Source organism: Temnothorax curvispinosus, unplaced genomic scaffold, assembly GCF_003070985.1.
Source record: "Temnothorax curvispinosus isolate PA1 unplaced genomic scaffold, ASM307098v1 QBEX01018237.1, whole genome shotgun sequence".
In the NCBI taxonomy this organism is placed as follows: Eukaryota; Metazoa; Arthropoda; class Insecta; order Hymenoptera; family Formicidae; genus Temnothorax; species Temnothorax curvispinosus.
Genome location: NW_020228017.1, coordinates 351,183 through 367,649, shown reverse-complemented (window position 1 = coordinate 367,649; position 16,467 = coordinate 351,183). Strand labels below are relative to the sequence as shown.

The 16,467-nt window shown below is 42.3% G+C and overlaps 3 protein-coding genes across 10 annotated transcripts in view; 2 read left to right on the top strand and 1 right to left on the bottom strand.

Annotated features, from left to right (window-relative positions):
• The window catches only part of LOC112468240 (homeobox protein extradenticle), a 52,504-nt gene extending 43,374 nt beyond the window's left edge, over positions 1-9,130 (bottom strand). For 4 of the 8 annotated variants that reach the window (XM_025037355.1, XM_025037354.1, XM_025037356.1 and 1 more), the window contains exons 1-2: positions 6,961-9,129; positions 5,104-5,177 (exon numbers count right to left, since the gene is read on the bottom strand). In XM_025037355.1, coding sequence (XP_024893123.1) covers positions 5,104-5,177; positions 6,961-7,187 — 301 coding nt within the window. In that variant the 5' untranslated portion in view covers positions 7,188-9,129. Of the gene's footprint in view, positions 1-5,103; positions 5,178-6,960 lie in introns of all 8 variants that reach the window. The other 4 variants (XM_025037351.1, XM_025037348.1, XM_025037352.1 and 1 more) reach the window with 2 other exon arrangements.
• Positions 9,131-11,930: 2,800 nt separating this feature from the next.
• On the top strand, positions 11,931-14,639 carry LOC112468254 (probable WRKY transcription factor protein 1). The gene is made up of 3 exons (XM_025037371.1): positions 11,931-12,072; positions 12,162-12,341; positions 12,472-14,639. The coding sequence occupies exon 3, from the start codon at positions 12,584-12,586 to the stop codon at positions 14,267-14,269; it is 1,686 nt and encodes a 561-aa protein (XP_024893139.1). The 5' UTR covers positions 11,931-12,072; positions 12,162-12,341; positions 12,472-12,583; the 3' UTR covers positions 14,270-14,639.
• Positions 14,640-15,226: 587 nt separating this feature from the next.
• LOC112468241 (surfeit locus protein 6 homolog) overlaps positions 15,227-16,467 on the top strand; it is a 1,928-nt gene continuing 687 nt past the window's right edge. Inside the window, exons 1-3 of the mRNA XM_025037357.1 lie at positions 15,227-15,438; positions 15,533-15,580; positions 15,826-16,328. Coding sequence (XP_024893125.1) covers positions 15,312-15,438; positions 15,533-15,580; positions 15,826-16,328 — 678 coding nt within the window. The 5' untranslated portion in view covers positions 15,227-15,311. The remainder of the gene's footprint in view (positions 15,439-15,532; positions 15,581-15,825; positions 16,329-16,467) is intronic.

The window sequence follows — 16,467 nt, the reverse complement described above, 5'->3', positions numbered from 1 at the left end:
AGAGAGAGAGACAGGGAGGTAGGGAGAAAGCGAGAAGGCAACACAGAGAAAAGAGAAAGAGAAAGAGAGATGGGAAGAGGGGGCCGAGGGGCTCCGGTTCACCTTGGGATGCTGGAACCCCATCTGCATGCGAGTATCACGGGTGAAGAAGAGACGGAGATGGAAGTACAAAGAGGGAGGAAGAAGGGGCGAGGAAGGGAAGAGGGCACGAAAGGCGCGGGTACAAGAAGAAAAGGAAAGCGAAGCTAGGGGAACGACATTCCAGCTGGAGAGCCGGAATGAGCCGCGTCAACCTCTCGAAAACCGAAGGGACGTTTCGTACATTGTAACAATAACAGAATGCGATGCGTACGATCGAGCTTCCCCTGGAGTGGTCTACCATCTTTACGTTACCTACTCAGCGAGAGAATTTCATCTCGATGACAGAGCGTTGTATTAAATCCAAATAAAGTTTCTTTTTAATCGACATTTTAAATCTCAATTTATTTGATTAATTTTCGAAATTGCGTCAGCGTGAATTCTTCGCGTACGGGGGAAATGTACCGAGAGGAACATTTTTAATCGTTCACGCGCGGAGGATCGGAAGGACGCGCGAGCGTGCTCACCCGGCGTGCTGAAGACAGTTCGGTGTCGTACTCGCGTAATAAATGGAAGCAAACGGAGCCATTAATTACGAGGGAGATAAAGGACGGGGGTGAATCCAGCGTGAAATGCGCTCCGCGAAATCAAGGTCGGCCGGTTGCAGCGAAACGCAATGCGCTCCTCGAGCCACTCACGTGGGCTCAGCTCCGTTTCGCCTTTCGGATTAATATTAACATATCATGCAACGCGGCGCGAAAGGTCATGCCTCTGAATAAAATGTTCGCAACACGTACGTTCGTTGTTTGTAGCTGAATAAAACGGTCTTCAAATCGATTATTCCTAACTGACGCTTGAAAAAGGATTTCCCTAATGAACAGTGTGTTATATTAAAAATATCGAGCGATACTGCATGGCGAAAACAATGAGAGACGGGACATGTACCTATTGCGCGAGTTATATAGGTGTGCGGGATAGGAAACGGAGCTGCTGTTGGCCGGCGGCCAAATCGAGTATGGATTTTTAATTGTTTGCGCGAGAGCTGCCATTGTTTCAAAACTGCGGAAGGATCGAGGATGCATGTGCGCCGCGGTGGCACGGCGGTGTCCAAAATTAAATAAATCCTCGGCGAATCGACAGACGGACCGGACTAATCCACGCATGGAACACCCTGTGCGTGTAACCGATTGCGCCGCACGGAACGCACGTGCGTCATACACGCAATGACGGGCCGTAAGTAAAGTCAGCCAATCGGATTGCGCGCCGCGCGCGAAATCAATATCGGCCGATCCGTGATTAATGGCAGCGACGCGGATTATTATTCGGCCGAATTATCTGTTTTGGCCGCGGATTAATTTGGTTTTATCGGGCGTCCGGGCGCGCCGAAAAGTTCATCGTCCGGCGATTCTGCGCATCCGATAATTATCGAGATGGACTATTTTATCGCGCAACCAGGTCGGAGCTTAGCCCTCCTCCGACACCCTCGGGATTTTTTTTCGGTGCACCACGCGGAGGATTATGCCAGCTGCTCTATGCGGGCTTGAAGAGGGCTGTCCGCGCGGGAGAGGACGAAAAAAAAGGGGATTGGGGGACCAACGGTTGAAGAAAGGCGAGTAGAGAAATCCCGCGGATTTCGGGCAGGCCTGTCTCTCCGTTCTTTTCGGTATTCGGGATCTACGCGCGCCCCACGGGAAATCGTCCTGAGCGGTGTGTTCGCCCCGAAACAGGTCTTCGAAGATCAGCGCGTTACAGGGAGGAAAGCGCCTCTTCCAATTTGACCGTGACAAATCGTAGTCAGAGAGCTGACTGCCTCTTAGGGCCCGATCGATCGTTACACGTGATATTCGAGGAAGTAGGACGGTCCATTAACGCGAATCGAACGAGTTGCCTGGTTACGTGTCTTGTAATTGCATCGTACAATTAGCGCTAAGTGCGATCGCCCGATTCTCTGCTTGTGATCGCCCCGAGTTAGATTTGGAGTAACGGAAAATTAAGATCCATCGCAATCGTATTAGATTACATCACGAGCAAAAAAATGCATATAATTCGTTTAAATTATCAAGACAGATTTGTTCGCATATCTAATTTACTTCTAGCAAAAATTAATTTTGTGATTGTTGATCAAAGTTTACGGATAAATCATGAATAAAACAAATCTCCTGTGTATTTCATAAATCTATTCTATCGAATACGAACTGTGACATGCAGAAAATAATTTCTACGAATAAAGCAAGAAATTCGTATAATTTTTTGTTCTCGATTGCATTGTAATTCAATGCGATCGCAACAAGAGATTTAGGGACTTGAGAAGCGGATATTATTAATATTCATACAGCGGCGGAGAATCCTATTCCTCGCAGAATTTCGCGCGTAATTCGGATTCCTTCGCTGAAAGGGGCCGACAAGGGTGAAGGTGGTTGAGAAAATAAAAATTCGCGACGTTACACACGTATAACAGCGCGATGGTCATCGGCGGCAAACAAAGGGATAAGGCTCCAGCCTATACGAAGGAGAACGGTCCCACCTTGCACGGGTCTTGATGATCCGAAGTTATCTGAGCGGCGCACGCGAGAGAGTGAACGCGCGAGAGCCGATTATATTAAATGGCTGGTAAAACGGTCTGCTTAACATAGCGTTTATCTGCTCCTCTTGGTTTAGTACTTTTTCACTGCCTCGTCAGCCATCGCCCATAAACTCGACTACGACTATCTCGCGTCTCTTTTCCTCCCCGCGTAACGCGACAAGGAGAGAGCTCTCGGTGCATTTTTCCCGCGCGCACGCGTGTGGCACTTGCAGCACGCAGCCGGACCGGAACTCATAAAAGATACAGGACCGTTAAAACGGTTCATCATCTCGAGTGCTCATCATACTTTGACGCCCTTTTTGTTTACAATAAACTCCAATTAAACCTCTTTCTCTGTTGTCCCTCGCCTCTCGTCTCGTCATCCTTTTCCCGCGTCGAAAAATGAAGTACTTTTCAATGCAGTATCATCGACGATTTTGCTTATTTCACCAATACTATTCAAACTCGAATCAAAAGGATCAAACATTTTATATATGCAGGATATAACAAAACATAATTCTAGATGTCCCAAATACATTTCAATTTCCATAAAATATTGCCAGTATATATTACGGTAAACATATTATTAAAATATTTTTGTGTAAGTATAAAATATTCAAAGAATATCTCGATAAAAAAATCACGTAAAAATTATAAAGAAAATTTTGAGAACATCTTAGCGTCACAATAATAATGTGTACACATCTCGTCTATTTAAATAATGACAGTTACATTAGTAAAGTTTAAAGGACTCTCTGTATAGAATATTTTAAAGCCATTACAATTTCCCTACAAAATATCGTTAGATTTCACCAGATTTTCTTTTGCTATAAAGTTAGTTATATAAAACTGAAGCGGAAGGGTTAATATCTCTGCAAATTCCAGATAAAATACAATTAAAAATGTCAATATAACGAAATGACGACGGTACAACGACAGCGAGAGGCAATAAAGACAATGAAAAAGGACAAAGTTATAAAAATGGGACAAGATTTCCGAGATGCGTTAGAAAAAACATACGATCTCGTCCGTATTCAAAATTCCTCATAAAAAAAAACAATCAATAGCGATCTCGTTCTCCCTCGATTGCGAAGAAGATGATTTCTTTCGTTAGGTGCACCCAACGCCCATTTGGAAATATCATAACGTTACGGAAACGTGGGGTGTCGTTGTTGACGTCACAGCCCGTATTGCGCCAACGACCCCGTGCCTACTGCTTGGGTTTGTATGAATGCGTGTACGCAAGCACATGCACATATATATATATACACAGACATACACATCAGCAGAGAAGCGATGCGAAAGAGGGTAACTTAGCATGAGGGGCGTGGTGCGGTCCTTCCACCCCCAACGGGCAGCGAATACTTTTGACGTAGCCACCAACCCCCCCCCCCCCCCCCCCCCTCTTTCTCGCTCTCCCCCGCGATCTCGTCCCCTTCCTCTCTTTCTCCTTCCTCCGCGATCGCGTCTCCCCCCAGAAATAATTGTGCATTTCGCGGTCTCTTGATCCGCGCGTAAAAGTAATCCAAACATCGCATAAAAATTATGTTTACGAGTTTCGAATGGGTCTCGCAAGGGTCGCGCGACCGAAGGGTGGCCGAAGGGAGAGCGTAAACGCGGGTTGCGCTGTCACAGATAGGGATCTCTCGCGATTTCTCGATTTCGGGTCCGTTGTGATTGCGAGCCGCGACGCGCAACAGCTCGGATGTGTCGACGTTTATTCATGGATTTCTCCGTGAATCGCTCGTTTTCGCGTTAAGAGATTGAGATTCGGAGTCGGCAGTCTCGAGCTCGATTTTCGATGTTGATACACCTTAAAATACCGTCTTATCGCCCATTATCGCGTTTCTTTCGCAACGATCCCGAAGGCCGTAGAAATCCTCTCTGCATATGTACACGTAAACTATCCGAAAATCATCGGGAGCTCGTCGGGAGCCTATATACCGGTTCCAATCGATTCCGAGTTAAAAACGCAAATTTAAAAATCAATTCCAAACACACAACCGGGCGCCGAAGAGTCAACGCTTTAAATAAGACCTATGATTTATGACGCACAATAACTCGCGCGCACGGGTGGAATGGAATAAAACCTCGCTCGCACACAGATATAATCAATGACGCTGCAAAAATAATAAAGCATCCTCGTAACGTTCGATTTTCGCGTCGCGTAAAATACATATAGTATGTATATAAATACGCGGGGCAACGCCAACCTGATATACATACGAGAGGGAGAAGAGTAGATTGAAATTCGAGGTCTCTACGGAAACGTGCGTCACGAGCGAGAGTTTGTCGCTTCCAAAATTGACTGATTTAAAAATTCCATTCATCTGTTAGCACGGCACGAAATAGGCGAGTCGTTCGTGCGTAAAGTTTAATGATCCGAGCGGTGCGAGTCGAGCGCGGTAAAAAGAGCAAATGCCCGCGTTGTTGCGGAGAAAGAAAGAGAGAAAATCACTCACCTGTCTTCTCCTTGATCTCGCAGAGGACTGAAAACAGGGCGGGCTTCATCCTATGGCAGTTGAGGGTGTGTTTCCTGCAAGCAAAAACCGAACGGATTAGCTCGGCGTCGCTACTCAAAATCGTGTAAAAGGCTTTCGATAAATTCGAGATCGATCCTTCGCGAAGCCCCGAAAGGGAAGAACTGTATACGATAAAGAGAAGGCAAATCTAGGGCGCTTTGCATGCAAATTACGTGAAATTACAACTATCGCCATCAAAATTAGCGGCTCAGTGTTAATAAAGGCAATTAACTTAATTCAAGGCCGTACGCTTAATTGACGGGCCGCGATATTTAAATGGCCAAGGCGTTTAACGCACGTCGCGAAATTACAAGTGCCTCCACCCTGCGCGCGCGCTCCGCGTAAAATGCACGTATTCGTGGGAGGCACATCTGGGCACTCTTTGTAGCGGCATCAAACGCGCGGACAGGTACTTAATATAACTTAACGCACATGAACGAGGCCGACGCCAGGTGAATATGGGCAGGCACACTTTACGATTAGTCGTCGCGTGTGTGCACAGGCGATACGGTTAAATACAAGGAGCCCGAGTTCGGTGCCCCATTGGGCGCTACGTTCCTATTTTCTTCGCGGAGCGTGTTCTCTTCGTCATTTCCGAAATATATGTAAATTATCTTCTTTTTACACGAGTTTTACCGAGAGGTACCCTTTTCCATCTACCCTCATTACTTTCCTGACATTATTCCTGACACTATACGAGAGGTCTGATATTCGCCAATACTCTCTTTCGACTCGTTCTGTACCGTCCTAATAATATACGGTCTCGAGTCTCACCATAATCTTACAGTGTGTTCGTCATTTGTTTACTTGCGAAATCGTAAAACGAGAGAAACGTAGCATCGCGGGCGATATCTTCGCGGGTCGATAGATCTTATCCGGACAAAACGCCTTTGCAGGTCCGTCCAAATTATCATAAAAAGATAGGAAGGTACAGAGAATGTGTTTACCGGGATATATATTCCGCGAGATAAATCAGGCAGATTAATGCGCTAATGAATAACGCGCGTATAATTAGCTAAGTACACACGAGCGAGTCCCACAGTAGGAGTATCATTATCACTCGTCGTCATTAATAAGCGCGTTGAGCGCGTTTTACAATACCGTATAATTAACTGCAAAGATTGTGGCAAAGCGCTCCACGTGTTCTTTTTAATTTGATTTACGAGATACGAAGGAGAACGAACGAGATGCACTTCTTGCGTGACGTTGCGGGAATCGATGAGCAAGAAAGAGAGTGTATCGCGGGTGTACTTTGTAATCTGGTGAGCGATTTAATGCGTTTCCATGAACCGCCCGTAACCCGGGGACTCGAAATAAAAGCGCGCGCACCGTATATTTTATATACGCGCGGGGGCATCGTCTTGCTTTTATGAGAATTTCGTTTACACGGTGCTCCTCTCCCGGGTAACGAATCGACCTCGTAAATCGAAAGTACCATTAAACCTTTAATTCCGCCATTAACGAGCCGTAAACATAATTTTCAGCCCCGACGTAACGCTGATAGACCCCACGGACACTTTAGCGCGAAAGTAGTCGTGGCAATTACGAATACGACGCTACTGATATAACTATCAACTAGGCAACGCGGTAAACATTAAATATATACGTATATGTGTATACGAGAAAACAAAATATGGGATTGTTGGCAAGCGTCGAAAATGAAGAGGAGTATTCCGAGACCAGGAAGAGACCCTTGAAAAAAAGACAACGGAGTATTTCAACGAGGGTAAGATCAAAAGAGACGCATCCCGCGCGTTAAAAAATGGCGGAGCGCAGGGAAAAGAGACGTAGGCATACCTCGCTTGCGCCTCGTCCAGACTCTGGTCCGTGATGTTCATGATCTGCTGCAGAATCTCGCCGATGTCCTGTTTCCTCGCCTCGACCGCCTGGTCGGGGCCCTGCGCCGCGGTGCCGTCGACCGGGCCCATGTAGCCGGCGGTGTTCTGGCCCGTCGGACCCTGGTTTCCACCCATCAGACCCACACTTGAACCTCCGTGTTGCAGCATCCTGCCAGTCTCATCCATCAACCGGATGCACCGCTACTTCCCAGCCCCGGTGGTGATCAGTTGGCCACCGTGTTCCGCGTGTCTCACGTACGTAGGTACGTGTCCACGTGGACGTGTGCGTCTCCTTCCCTTTATTTTCTCCTTTTCCCTTTTGCTTGTATATCCGCTACACGTCGCGGCGCCCAGAACGGAACGGCCGACGGGAGCGCACTCGTGTCGCACCACCACGCGCGTGTAACGCACCTACGCGTTATATACTCGTATACCAGGTGTCGCGAAAGAACGCGTAACAAACTTGAACAGATCCGGCCTCCGCGATCTGCCTCGTCGGACGATGCCGCTGGCCGGATGTAATGATGCACGTGCTTTCCCTCTCTCTCTCTTTGCCTTCCTCTTCCGGATCCCCGTGCTCCAATCGTCGATCTGTGGAAGGCGCGCGCTGCACACTTGCAAAAATATATTCTCTCTCTTCTTTCTCACTTATTTTATATCTCCGTCGTAACGAACACCTCGTGACTTGACGCACCGTTGTCTCGCGCAGAAACGCGCGGCGCGAACGACTTGGAGGTTATGCCAACGCCGCGGTCTTTGTCCTTCTGCGTGTCGCACGGCGCGGTTTTAACTCCGCTCCGTTTCTCTGCGTCTCTCCCTCCGTCCGTCGGCTCCTCTCGCGCGTTCTCGCTCGCTCTCGCCGCGGCACGCTGCTCTCACCTTTCCGCTCGCTCCGCGATGCTCCTTCTATCCTCTCTCGGCTCCGTTTCCCTTCCGCACCGCCGCCGCGCGCTCCGGCGATGCACACACACACACACTGCGCTTCTAATTATCGACTTGTAAAATCTGGTATACACAATATAGGGCAAGTTGAGATCGCTGCCTCCGGCGGCTCTAACATTGACGGATTGTCGGGTTTTACGTATACGCGGTTGTGTCGAAACGGTCGGCGTCGCGCCCGGACCGCACTCCTCTCCTCGTCGAGACTCCACACTATGTATATATATCTATATATGTATATATATATATATATATATGTATATATAATATCTCTCTTGCCTTCTTTCTCTCTCTTCCTCTCTCTCTCTCTCGCTCCTTCACGATGGTTCGACGGTTCTTACTCGCTATGGCTGAAAATCGGAGTCGTTCTCCGAGCCATCCGCGCCACGGACGTCGCACACGAAGCTTTCCGCCTTACAAGGAAACAACTGCGCCGACGACGACGACGACGACGACGACGGCGCGCGCGGACCGACCGTTTCCGTCGCTCTTCTCACTGTCCTCGGCCGCTCGAGCGACTGCTACGCGGCTCGCGGGTGTACGTGCGCGTCCGTGCTGTGCCTTGGAGTATATGCGTGCGGTACGCCAATCGGCGGCCATAGCAGCCGCCGCGGCCAATCAGAGCGCCCCATGCATCTGCCTCCCGCGCCGGCCGCCGCCGCGTCTCGCTCCCTCTTCCTTCCTCGCGCGTTTGCGACGATCCGTCGTTGTCCGCGCGCGCATCCACCTCTTTATTTACGATCGCCTAACTTCAGGCCTCTCGTAGCCACTCGTAGCCGCGTTCTCATAACCTCTTCCACGCTGGGCCTGGGCGCTCGCGCGCGGGCGACGTTCCTCGAGGAGCGACGATTTCTCGACCGATTTCCCGACGGGACGCTCGAGGAACGCGTCGTCGTCCGCGTAGACAACCGCGCGTCTTCGTCGCCAACTTCACACAGCTCACACGGGCGCAAACTCCGCCCACCTCTGTGTCTCTCTCTCCCACCGCGGCGGCGGTCGTCCTGCTCCTTTTGCGCGCGCGACGTTTTCCCGGCCGCGTTTCTCGCCGACGGCCGAGCGACGCGCGTTTCACACGTCGATCGAGACGATTGTTGAGGGAGAACTTCTCGCGGGTGACGACGAATCGCGGTGACGACGCCTCGCGCGAAAAACCTACCGCTGAAACGGGAAGAAGCTCGCGCGCTCGCGTACGCGAGAGAGGAGAGTCGTAAATTACGGGCGTGCCAGTGCGCAAGCTCTCCGCACGCGCGCAAGATGGCCGCCCGCCATCGGGGCGACCATGACTGGGAAGCGGGAAACGTAAATCAAACCGCGCGGTATGGCGTGGCGCGGGCGGTGGTGTGGCGTGTGGCGCATACCACCGAGGCCGGTTTCTGAACCCGCGATTCCGAGTACAACAGCCGCGCGGATTATCCGTAACAGAATCTCTCGCGACACGAAAGACCGGGTTAAATTTACGAAAATATGTAATGTGTTTTACGTTATTCGAGTTGCATTTAATTAATTGTAAGAACGTTTGCTATTAGTTTTTCCAGTTTTTACATCGAAAATCGGACACTTGAGATTTGCCGAGTTTGGATTATATCCCTGAAATGATTATAATAATTATACCTATAAATTGACATTACTGAATTAAATAAAAATGTTTCATTAAATAGAGCTTTAAGATCCCTTCGGTTGTTCTTAACTTTTTAAACAATTTAAATGATTGGCTTATCTCTGTATTTGATGAATAAGAATCTAGGGAACTGCTGGACACAGTTGCCATACTCGATCTAATAGCAGCAGTGATTCAGACATTGATGAGAGATATTCTTTCTTTTTAATTAAAGAATATAAATAAAAAATTTAGTTTCGTTAGCCTGTTTCATCTAAATCAATTGTATATTGTATCTTAAATATAGATTTTACTCTTACTGTTATATTAAGTTGCATTTTTTGTTTTTTTGTTTTTCAAATGTTAATTGCGCTTTTGCTCGCAAAACCTATGCATGGGGGTGTATATGATGCGTAAATGTATGTATGTGATTCGCAGTGTATCGAACTCGTATGCATAGGTGTGTTCGCTAAGCCCAAATGACCTGTGCAAATCGGTCGCCTCTGCATTCTCTGCGAAATGAGATTGAGATATCAATCGATATAGTGGCGCCCTCCTACGAATTATTTCCGATAACATTTCGCGATAACGTTTTTTTCCGTTTCCGGTAAATGTTGTTCCACGCATGTCTTCCGCGGCGCATAAGGAATGTAATTTCTTTGTAATTGGCGCATCATATAAATGGACTACAAATAACATGCATTAAGGCAATTTTTTTTTTTAATGAACGATACAACGATTATAGTGATCGAAGTTGCTTAGAATTTTTCTACTAAATCAAGCAATCGAGGGGTTGTACATACATATTTTGAAACGAGGTGAAAATTGCAAAAGTGAACAGATTTACTAGATTTCAACCAATGAAATCGTAGATACTCTAGTGAATTTCCTCACTTTTGTATATAATTTTCATCTCGTTTCAAGATACGTGATCGACCCTCAGGGGACTTATCCTCGAAAAATATCGCATACGACATTTCACGAATGTCACTAGAAAATCACATTTTGCAAGTATGCTATTGGTTGCAAAGTATGTGATATATATTTACGACATATCATGTGCGAGAATTAAGGCCCCAGAAATCAATTGAATATCTTGAAACGATGTAAAAATTACAAAAGCGAAGAAGAAATTCACTAATCTACAATTTCATTTGTCGAAATCTAATAAATCTTTTCACTTTTGTAACAATTCACCTCGTTTCAAGATACATAAAATCGATCCCGAGAAACTCTTGCTATGTATAGCCAATCAGCAATTACCATTTTTCTCCGTTCCTCATGATTTTATACAGATAGAAAAAATTTTGACGTACTTCTGACATCGCATAATGTTTATTCTTTTATTTTTCATTAATGCGTATAATTTGTTTCTTTATATTTCTACTACATCTTATTATAGCGAATTCGATTGGACGCACTATAGTCACTAGTGCACAAACCCGGGAATTTTGAGCCTGGGGTGAGTTTTCGCTACACCCCTGGGGCTCGATTCTTGAATTTATTTGCAAGAGAAACGCATGCGCAAATGTGGTTTTTACAGAAAAATTGCAAGTTGATTGGCTATCGCATGGTTTTTGACCAATCAACTTGCAACGTTTCTGTAAGAACAGAATTTGCGCATACGTTTCTCTCGCGAATGGATTCAAGAATCGAGCCCTTGTATTAAAAAAATTAAGCTCACATCACAGCAATCTTAATGTGCCTCTTTTGTTTTAAAAAAAATTTTTTTTTGGTCTCTCAATACTTTTTTCAGAAAATGTGAAGTAAATATACATTCTTATCCTCAAATATTAATAAATTATCGAACAATCAGAAATATGTAAATATGTAATTAATAACAATGACTTTTAATTGAAGTGTAAAAATCACCTTAAGTATAAACCATTATTTTATGCAAAAAAAAAAAGAACAAAAATCAGGCACTCGTTTCCGAGTTAAAATCGTACGTCATACACAAATCAACATAAAGATGTGTGTTTAATGTAAATATATATCTAATAAACCGCGAAATTCTTACACTTTATTATGCTGTTTGATAAAATATCAGGCATAATTTTATCAGTCGAAACATTTGCATTTTACATTTAAATTAAAACAACATGGCTTTTAATATATGTTTAAATATTTGCATCAGTGCGCATATTAATTCCAACCAAATTCGCAATTAATTTCTAATAAATTTTTAATAAAATTTCTTTCTTCTTTGCAATTTGTCGAACGCTGAATGCGTTCCAAAATGTGTTGATACTGCTGATAGTACTTACGAGAAATCTAACGTATTTGAGGAAAAAAAAAACCATCGGATCTCGGCTACATGTAAACACTGTCATGATGTTCAAATACCTAGACGCGACGCGTTCGACATCTAGCTCAACATTTCATTTCCGGGTTTGGCCATTTCTGGAACGGTTCACGGCTTCACGCCGACCGACGGCACGGCACCGACGCCATCACGCCGTTCACGGCTTCACGGTTCTTTACGTGGGTTAATGCCATTGACGTGGGTTTTGCAGAATTTTGCCTAATTTTATCGTGAGTATATATTTTCAATTATCTATAAAATCGAGTATACTGAGCATACGAGTGGAATCCGAATATAATGGGCTTTTACGTACATATAGGTGTTAGATGCACAACAGGAGAGACTTGACCAATAGACCAATCAATATTATTCCCAACCATGAGGCTTGTGCGTTCGACGTTCGAGTAACATAACAGATAACAGGATAGGATATTTTTGACGGATTTTTGCCCGACCGGCGAGCCGGCCAGAAGCATTCGTTGCGAGAAATCATTGACAAGTAAGCAGTTTTTTGTAATCAGGTGAGAGAAACTTGTTTGCTTACTTGATAAGACAAAGAGGTTAATTTATACTGTATTAAAGTAAAGGAGAGAGACATTTTTATGCTAATTTTATTGAAATGATTTTAGGTGGAAAGACTTGAGAAATTGGTTGAACCTAACCTATTTTGGTCGTACTGTTTCGTCTAATAAGAAACAGAAGACATATTTGGAGGAAGAATAATTAACAACAACCACTACAATGGATCACGATAAATATTATAAGCTGGATAAAGGTGGGACTTATACTGTGCATTTTTATAACAAGGATCGACTTGATACACCTGAAATAAAGGAGGCATTTTCATCTTATGGAAAAGTTGTAGACATAAACTTTGGTAAAGAAGACACTTTACTTACGTTTGTTAAGTTAGGAAGCTTGAAAGAAACAATAGCCTGTTTAGATGGCTTCAAAGACAGTAACATAGAGATATTACCAGAAAGGAGTAAAATAAGAAAAAGGGACAACAGAGATTCAAGTCAACAGCAGGCATTTCAAAAAACATTCAACAACGACAAGAAATTGAATAAAAACTTGCCAAACGCTAGAGAAAATTCACCTCGTAAAAGAACATCTAATGAAAATAATAGATCCAATAACTTTACGAGTAATCAAAAATTTATGCCTAATCATGGACCTAATTCAAATGTGAGAGGCAGCGAATCAGATTTGTCAGTATTTAATGAAAAATCTTCATTATTTTCAAAACAACAAATTTCCAAGGAGACTAATTCCTCAGATACTACAATAGATTATAGAAAATATTATAGACTATCAAAAGACGATACTTACACCATACATTTTGCAAACAGGAAAGGACTCGAAATGGATGAAATAGAGAAGCTCTGTTCACCTTATGGAAATATTGTATCGATATATCCTGGTGGTGAAAATAATGGACTTCGATTTGTAAAATATAAAACACAAGAGGAAGTAATAAGGTGTATAAAAGGTCTACGCGATTGTAACGTGATATCCTTATTACCACAAAAAGATAAAATTATGACTGAAACGAAAACAACTGATCAAAGAAGTTTGAATTCATGGCAGACAACAGCAAGTACAGAAATGGGTGGAACAAAACCAACTGATCAAGGAAGTTTGTGTCCATGGGAGGCAGCAAGGACAGAAGATACGTCACAAAGGACATTTAGCACTGGCAAACAATTTAATTCGAACTCCATTCATAATGAAAGATCTCCAGAAAACGGAGAAAAGTCAAATTATAATACGAAAACTTCTGGTTTGGATAAATTAAAAGATACCGACTATTCTTCAGACACTGCCTCTCGCGGTTCAAGACAAAGCTATAAATTTAATGAAAATAAAACCAAATATAAAAAGACAAGTCCACAAATGTCCAATGAACAATACTCATTTTCAAGACAACAGAATCCCATGAGTAACAAAGCTTATGATCGAGTAATGAGAGAAAAGCAACAAGAAACTAAATTATATCCTTCAACAAAGACTGAGACAGATATCAAAATGGATAAAATGCGAGCTGGCACACATGATCACAATATACCGGCATTAATTTCTGACACAGAAACAAAGTTGAATGAATCTGATACAATGCACTGCCATATGTTAAGTGGGACTGCTAGGAACGCCTTACCTGAATTATATCAAGAAATAATTGTTGCTAACATTCATACAAACTATGGTGTACATTACATTTTACATTTGTTTGAGAAGTACGGTCCAATTTCAGCGACGCTTGTGAAGACAATCCCTGAAAATGATTTAAGATACTGTCATGTTTTTTTTAAGACTGTACAAGACGCGGTAGCTGTCGAAAAAGAATTTGATAATTTTCATTTAGCTGGAAAGAATCTAATTGTTTTACAAAGATCACGATTGGTAGACGGAACTATCTGTAAATAATTTGGTATTTTTTAATAGTAGATAACGACATTTTTGTAAGGATTTTTTTTCTGCCATAAAGGTGACAGCTCATTGTTTAGTTTATATTAAAATAACTTTATGCAACTCGTATGTGTAATTTTGATAAATTCTGATTGAATAATATTAGCTCACGAAATAAACTATAATGTATTTGTATTATGAAAACGATTGCGTGTGAGTGTGTGTGGGTGTATGTGCGGGGTGGATGTGTGTGTGTGCGCGCGCGCGCGTGTGTGTGTGTTTGTGCGCCTGTATATGGATGGATTATGAAAAATCAATTTGCTTGCTTCTTATAGGGATAAATTTACTTTAATAACAATAATAAAGTGTAAATCCCTTACCTGTACAAGCGTTTTGTTTTTCTTCTTTTTCTCTCCTTTGTATCCTCTCCCTCTCATTTGTCTAGGCAAGGCAGAAATCAATATGGTTTATATTTATTTATATTGTTTAAATCACTTTAAATCGCAAAAGTTGTGTATGCAGCTCTAACCTCAGTTTTCCTGTTAATTGTCAATTGCGCCATGTTATGTTTTCTGTAATCAAAATGCAAAAAGTCAAATACTAGAAAATGAAAAATTAAAATTAGAAGAGATAAAATAAAAAATTTTATTAAAAAATTTGGTTTGTATACATTAATATTAATTTTATATATATATATATATATATATATAGCGATTCTGTATATATATTCTGTATATAGCGATTTTATATATTAAAAAATTTTTTTAATATATAAAAATTACAATCAAAATTGTAAAAGAAAAATTTTTTTTTTCTTATTTGCTCAACGTAAAGTAAACGAACCGATGAAAAATGGAAGAGAAATCTAATTCTTTCTTTTTTTAAGAATCTATTTCTTGTTTTTCCTCTTTTGTGTTCGATCGACATATGTAGAGAAATAAACGTGAGCATGCCGAATCTATTATCTTCATGCTCAAAGTTTGTAGCACTTGGGCAACATAACCTATTTCAGATAAAACTATTTACATTCTCTTTGAGGTACACGTGAGTCGAGAGGAAGATGCAATTAACAATGTCGAAGGGTTTCAATAAAGAGGAAGCTCAGGAAGCGCGCAAAGAGCTTCAGAAAGAGGATCAATTTATATCGTGTTTATTATCTATAATGCCTCTGTCGACGCGTGAATTGGGTGACTATATTTTTATCAAATAATATAATTTCCAAACTTTAAAGGATTACATTTTTTCGTGATGATTAAATGGATATTTTATGTTTTTATTTAGCTGATAAAAATTATCCAGCGACGGAGGAGAAAGAGCCTACAAAAAAAGGTTAGTCACTTATGTAAAAAGTGCAAGATGATTGTGCAGAATTCAGTCTACTAGTCAATAAAATTCTATTTATGTTTATATTTTAGTGCAATACAAAAAGATGGCAATTAAAATTGTCACTCAGATAATAATTTTTGTTTCAAGAAAGTTTGCGTTTTGTTTGTTTACCAAAAACAAAAAAGAATTTTATTCTCTGCAAGCTTTATTGCTCATTTTCTTTTTTACTGTATTATTTTCTATTGCAGCGAAGACTTTCACTATACCAGGCAAGAAAAATCAGAGAGCACATACCTTTGAGGAGTTACATGCAAAATTGGAGGAATTAAAGGGGGTCAAAAAGTTGGATTATAAACAGAAACTTCTTAAGAAAACTTTGAAAAATAGAATCAAGAAGAAGACGAAAAGAGAAGAACGTTTGGTACAGAAGAAGCTTGCTAGGATAGAGCAGAATACAGCTAGTGGTAGTAAAATAAAGACGGAAGATGAGGAAGTACCAAAAGTGCCGAAACCAAAACCAGTTTTCAATTCGGAAGGTAAAATGGTGTTCAGTAAATTTGACTTCTCTGAGATTGGCGTAAAGAAGAAACTACCTAAGAGTCAGAATGACCCTAAAAAGATGTTACAACAATTACAACAGAAAAAAGAAAAATTGAAACAATTGGAAGAATTAGGCGACAAAGAAAAAGCTGAAGATATTAGAGAGAAAGATGCATGGAAATCTGCGTTGGCGAAAGCATCTGGTGAAAAAGTATGTACTTACCTTAACGTGCTTATTTCATAAGAAAAATTGCTTTTTAATATATCGCCGTGTCTAACAAAATATAAAAATTTTATTTACATATTTCTTATAAATTTTTTATGTTACATATTTCTTATAAATTTTTTAT

Excerpts from the sequence above, each read along its gene's own strand:
- LOC112468254 (XM_025037371.1), top strand. The coding sequence starts at position 12,584 with ATGGATCACGATAAATATTATAAGCTGGATAAAGGTGGGACTTATACT.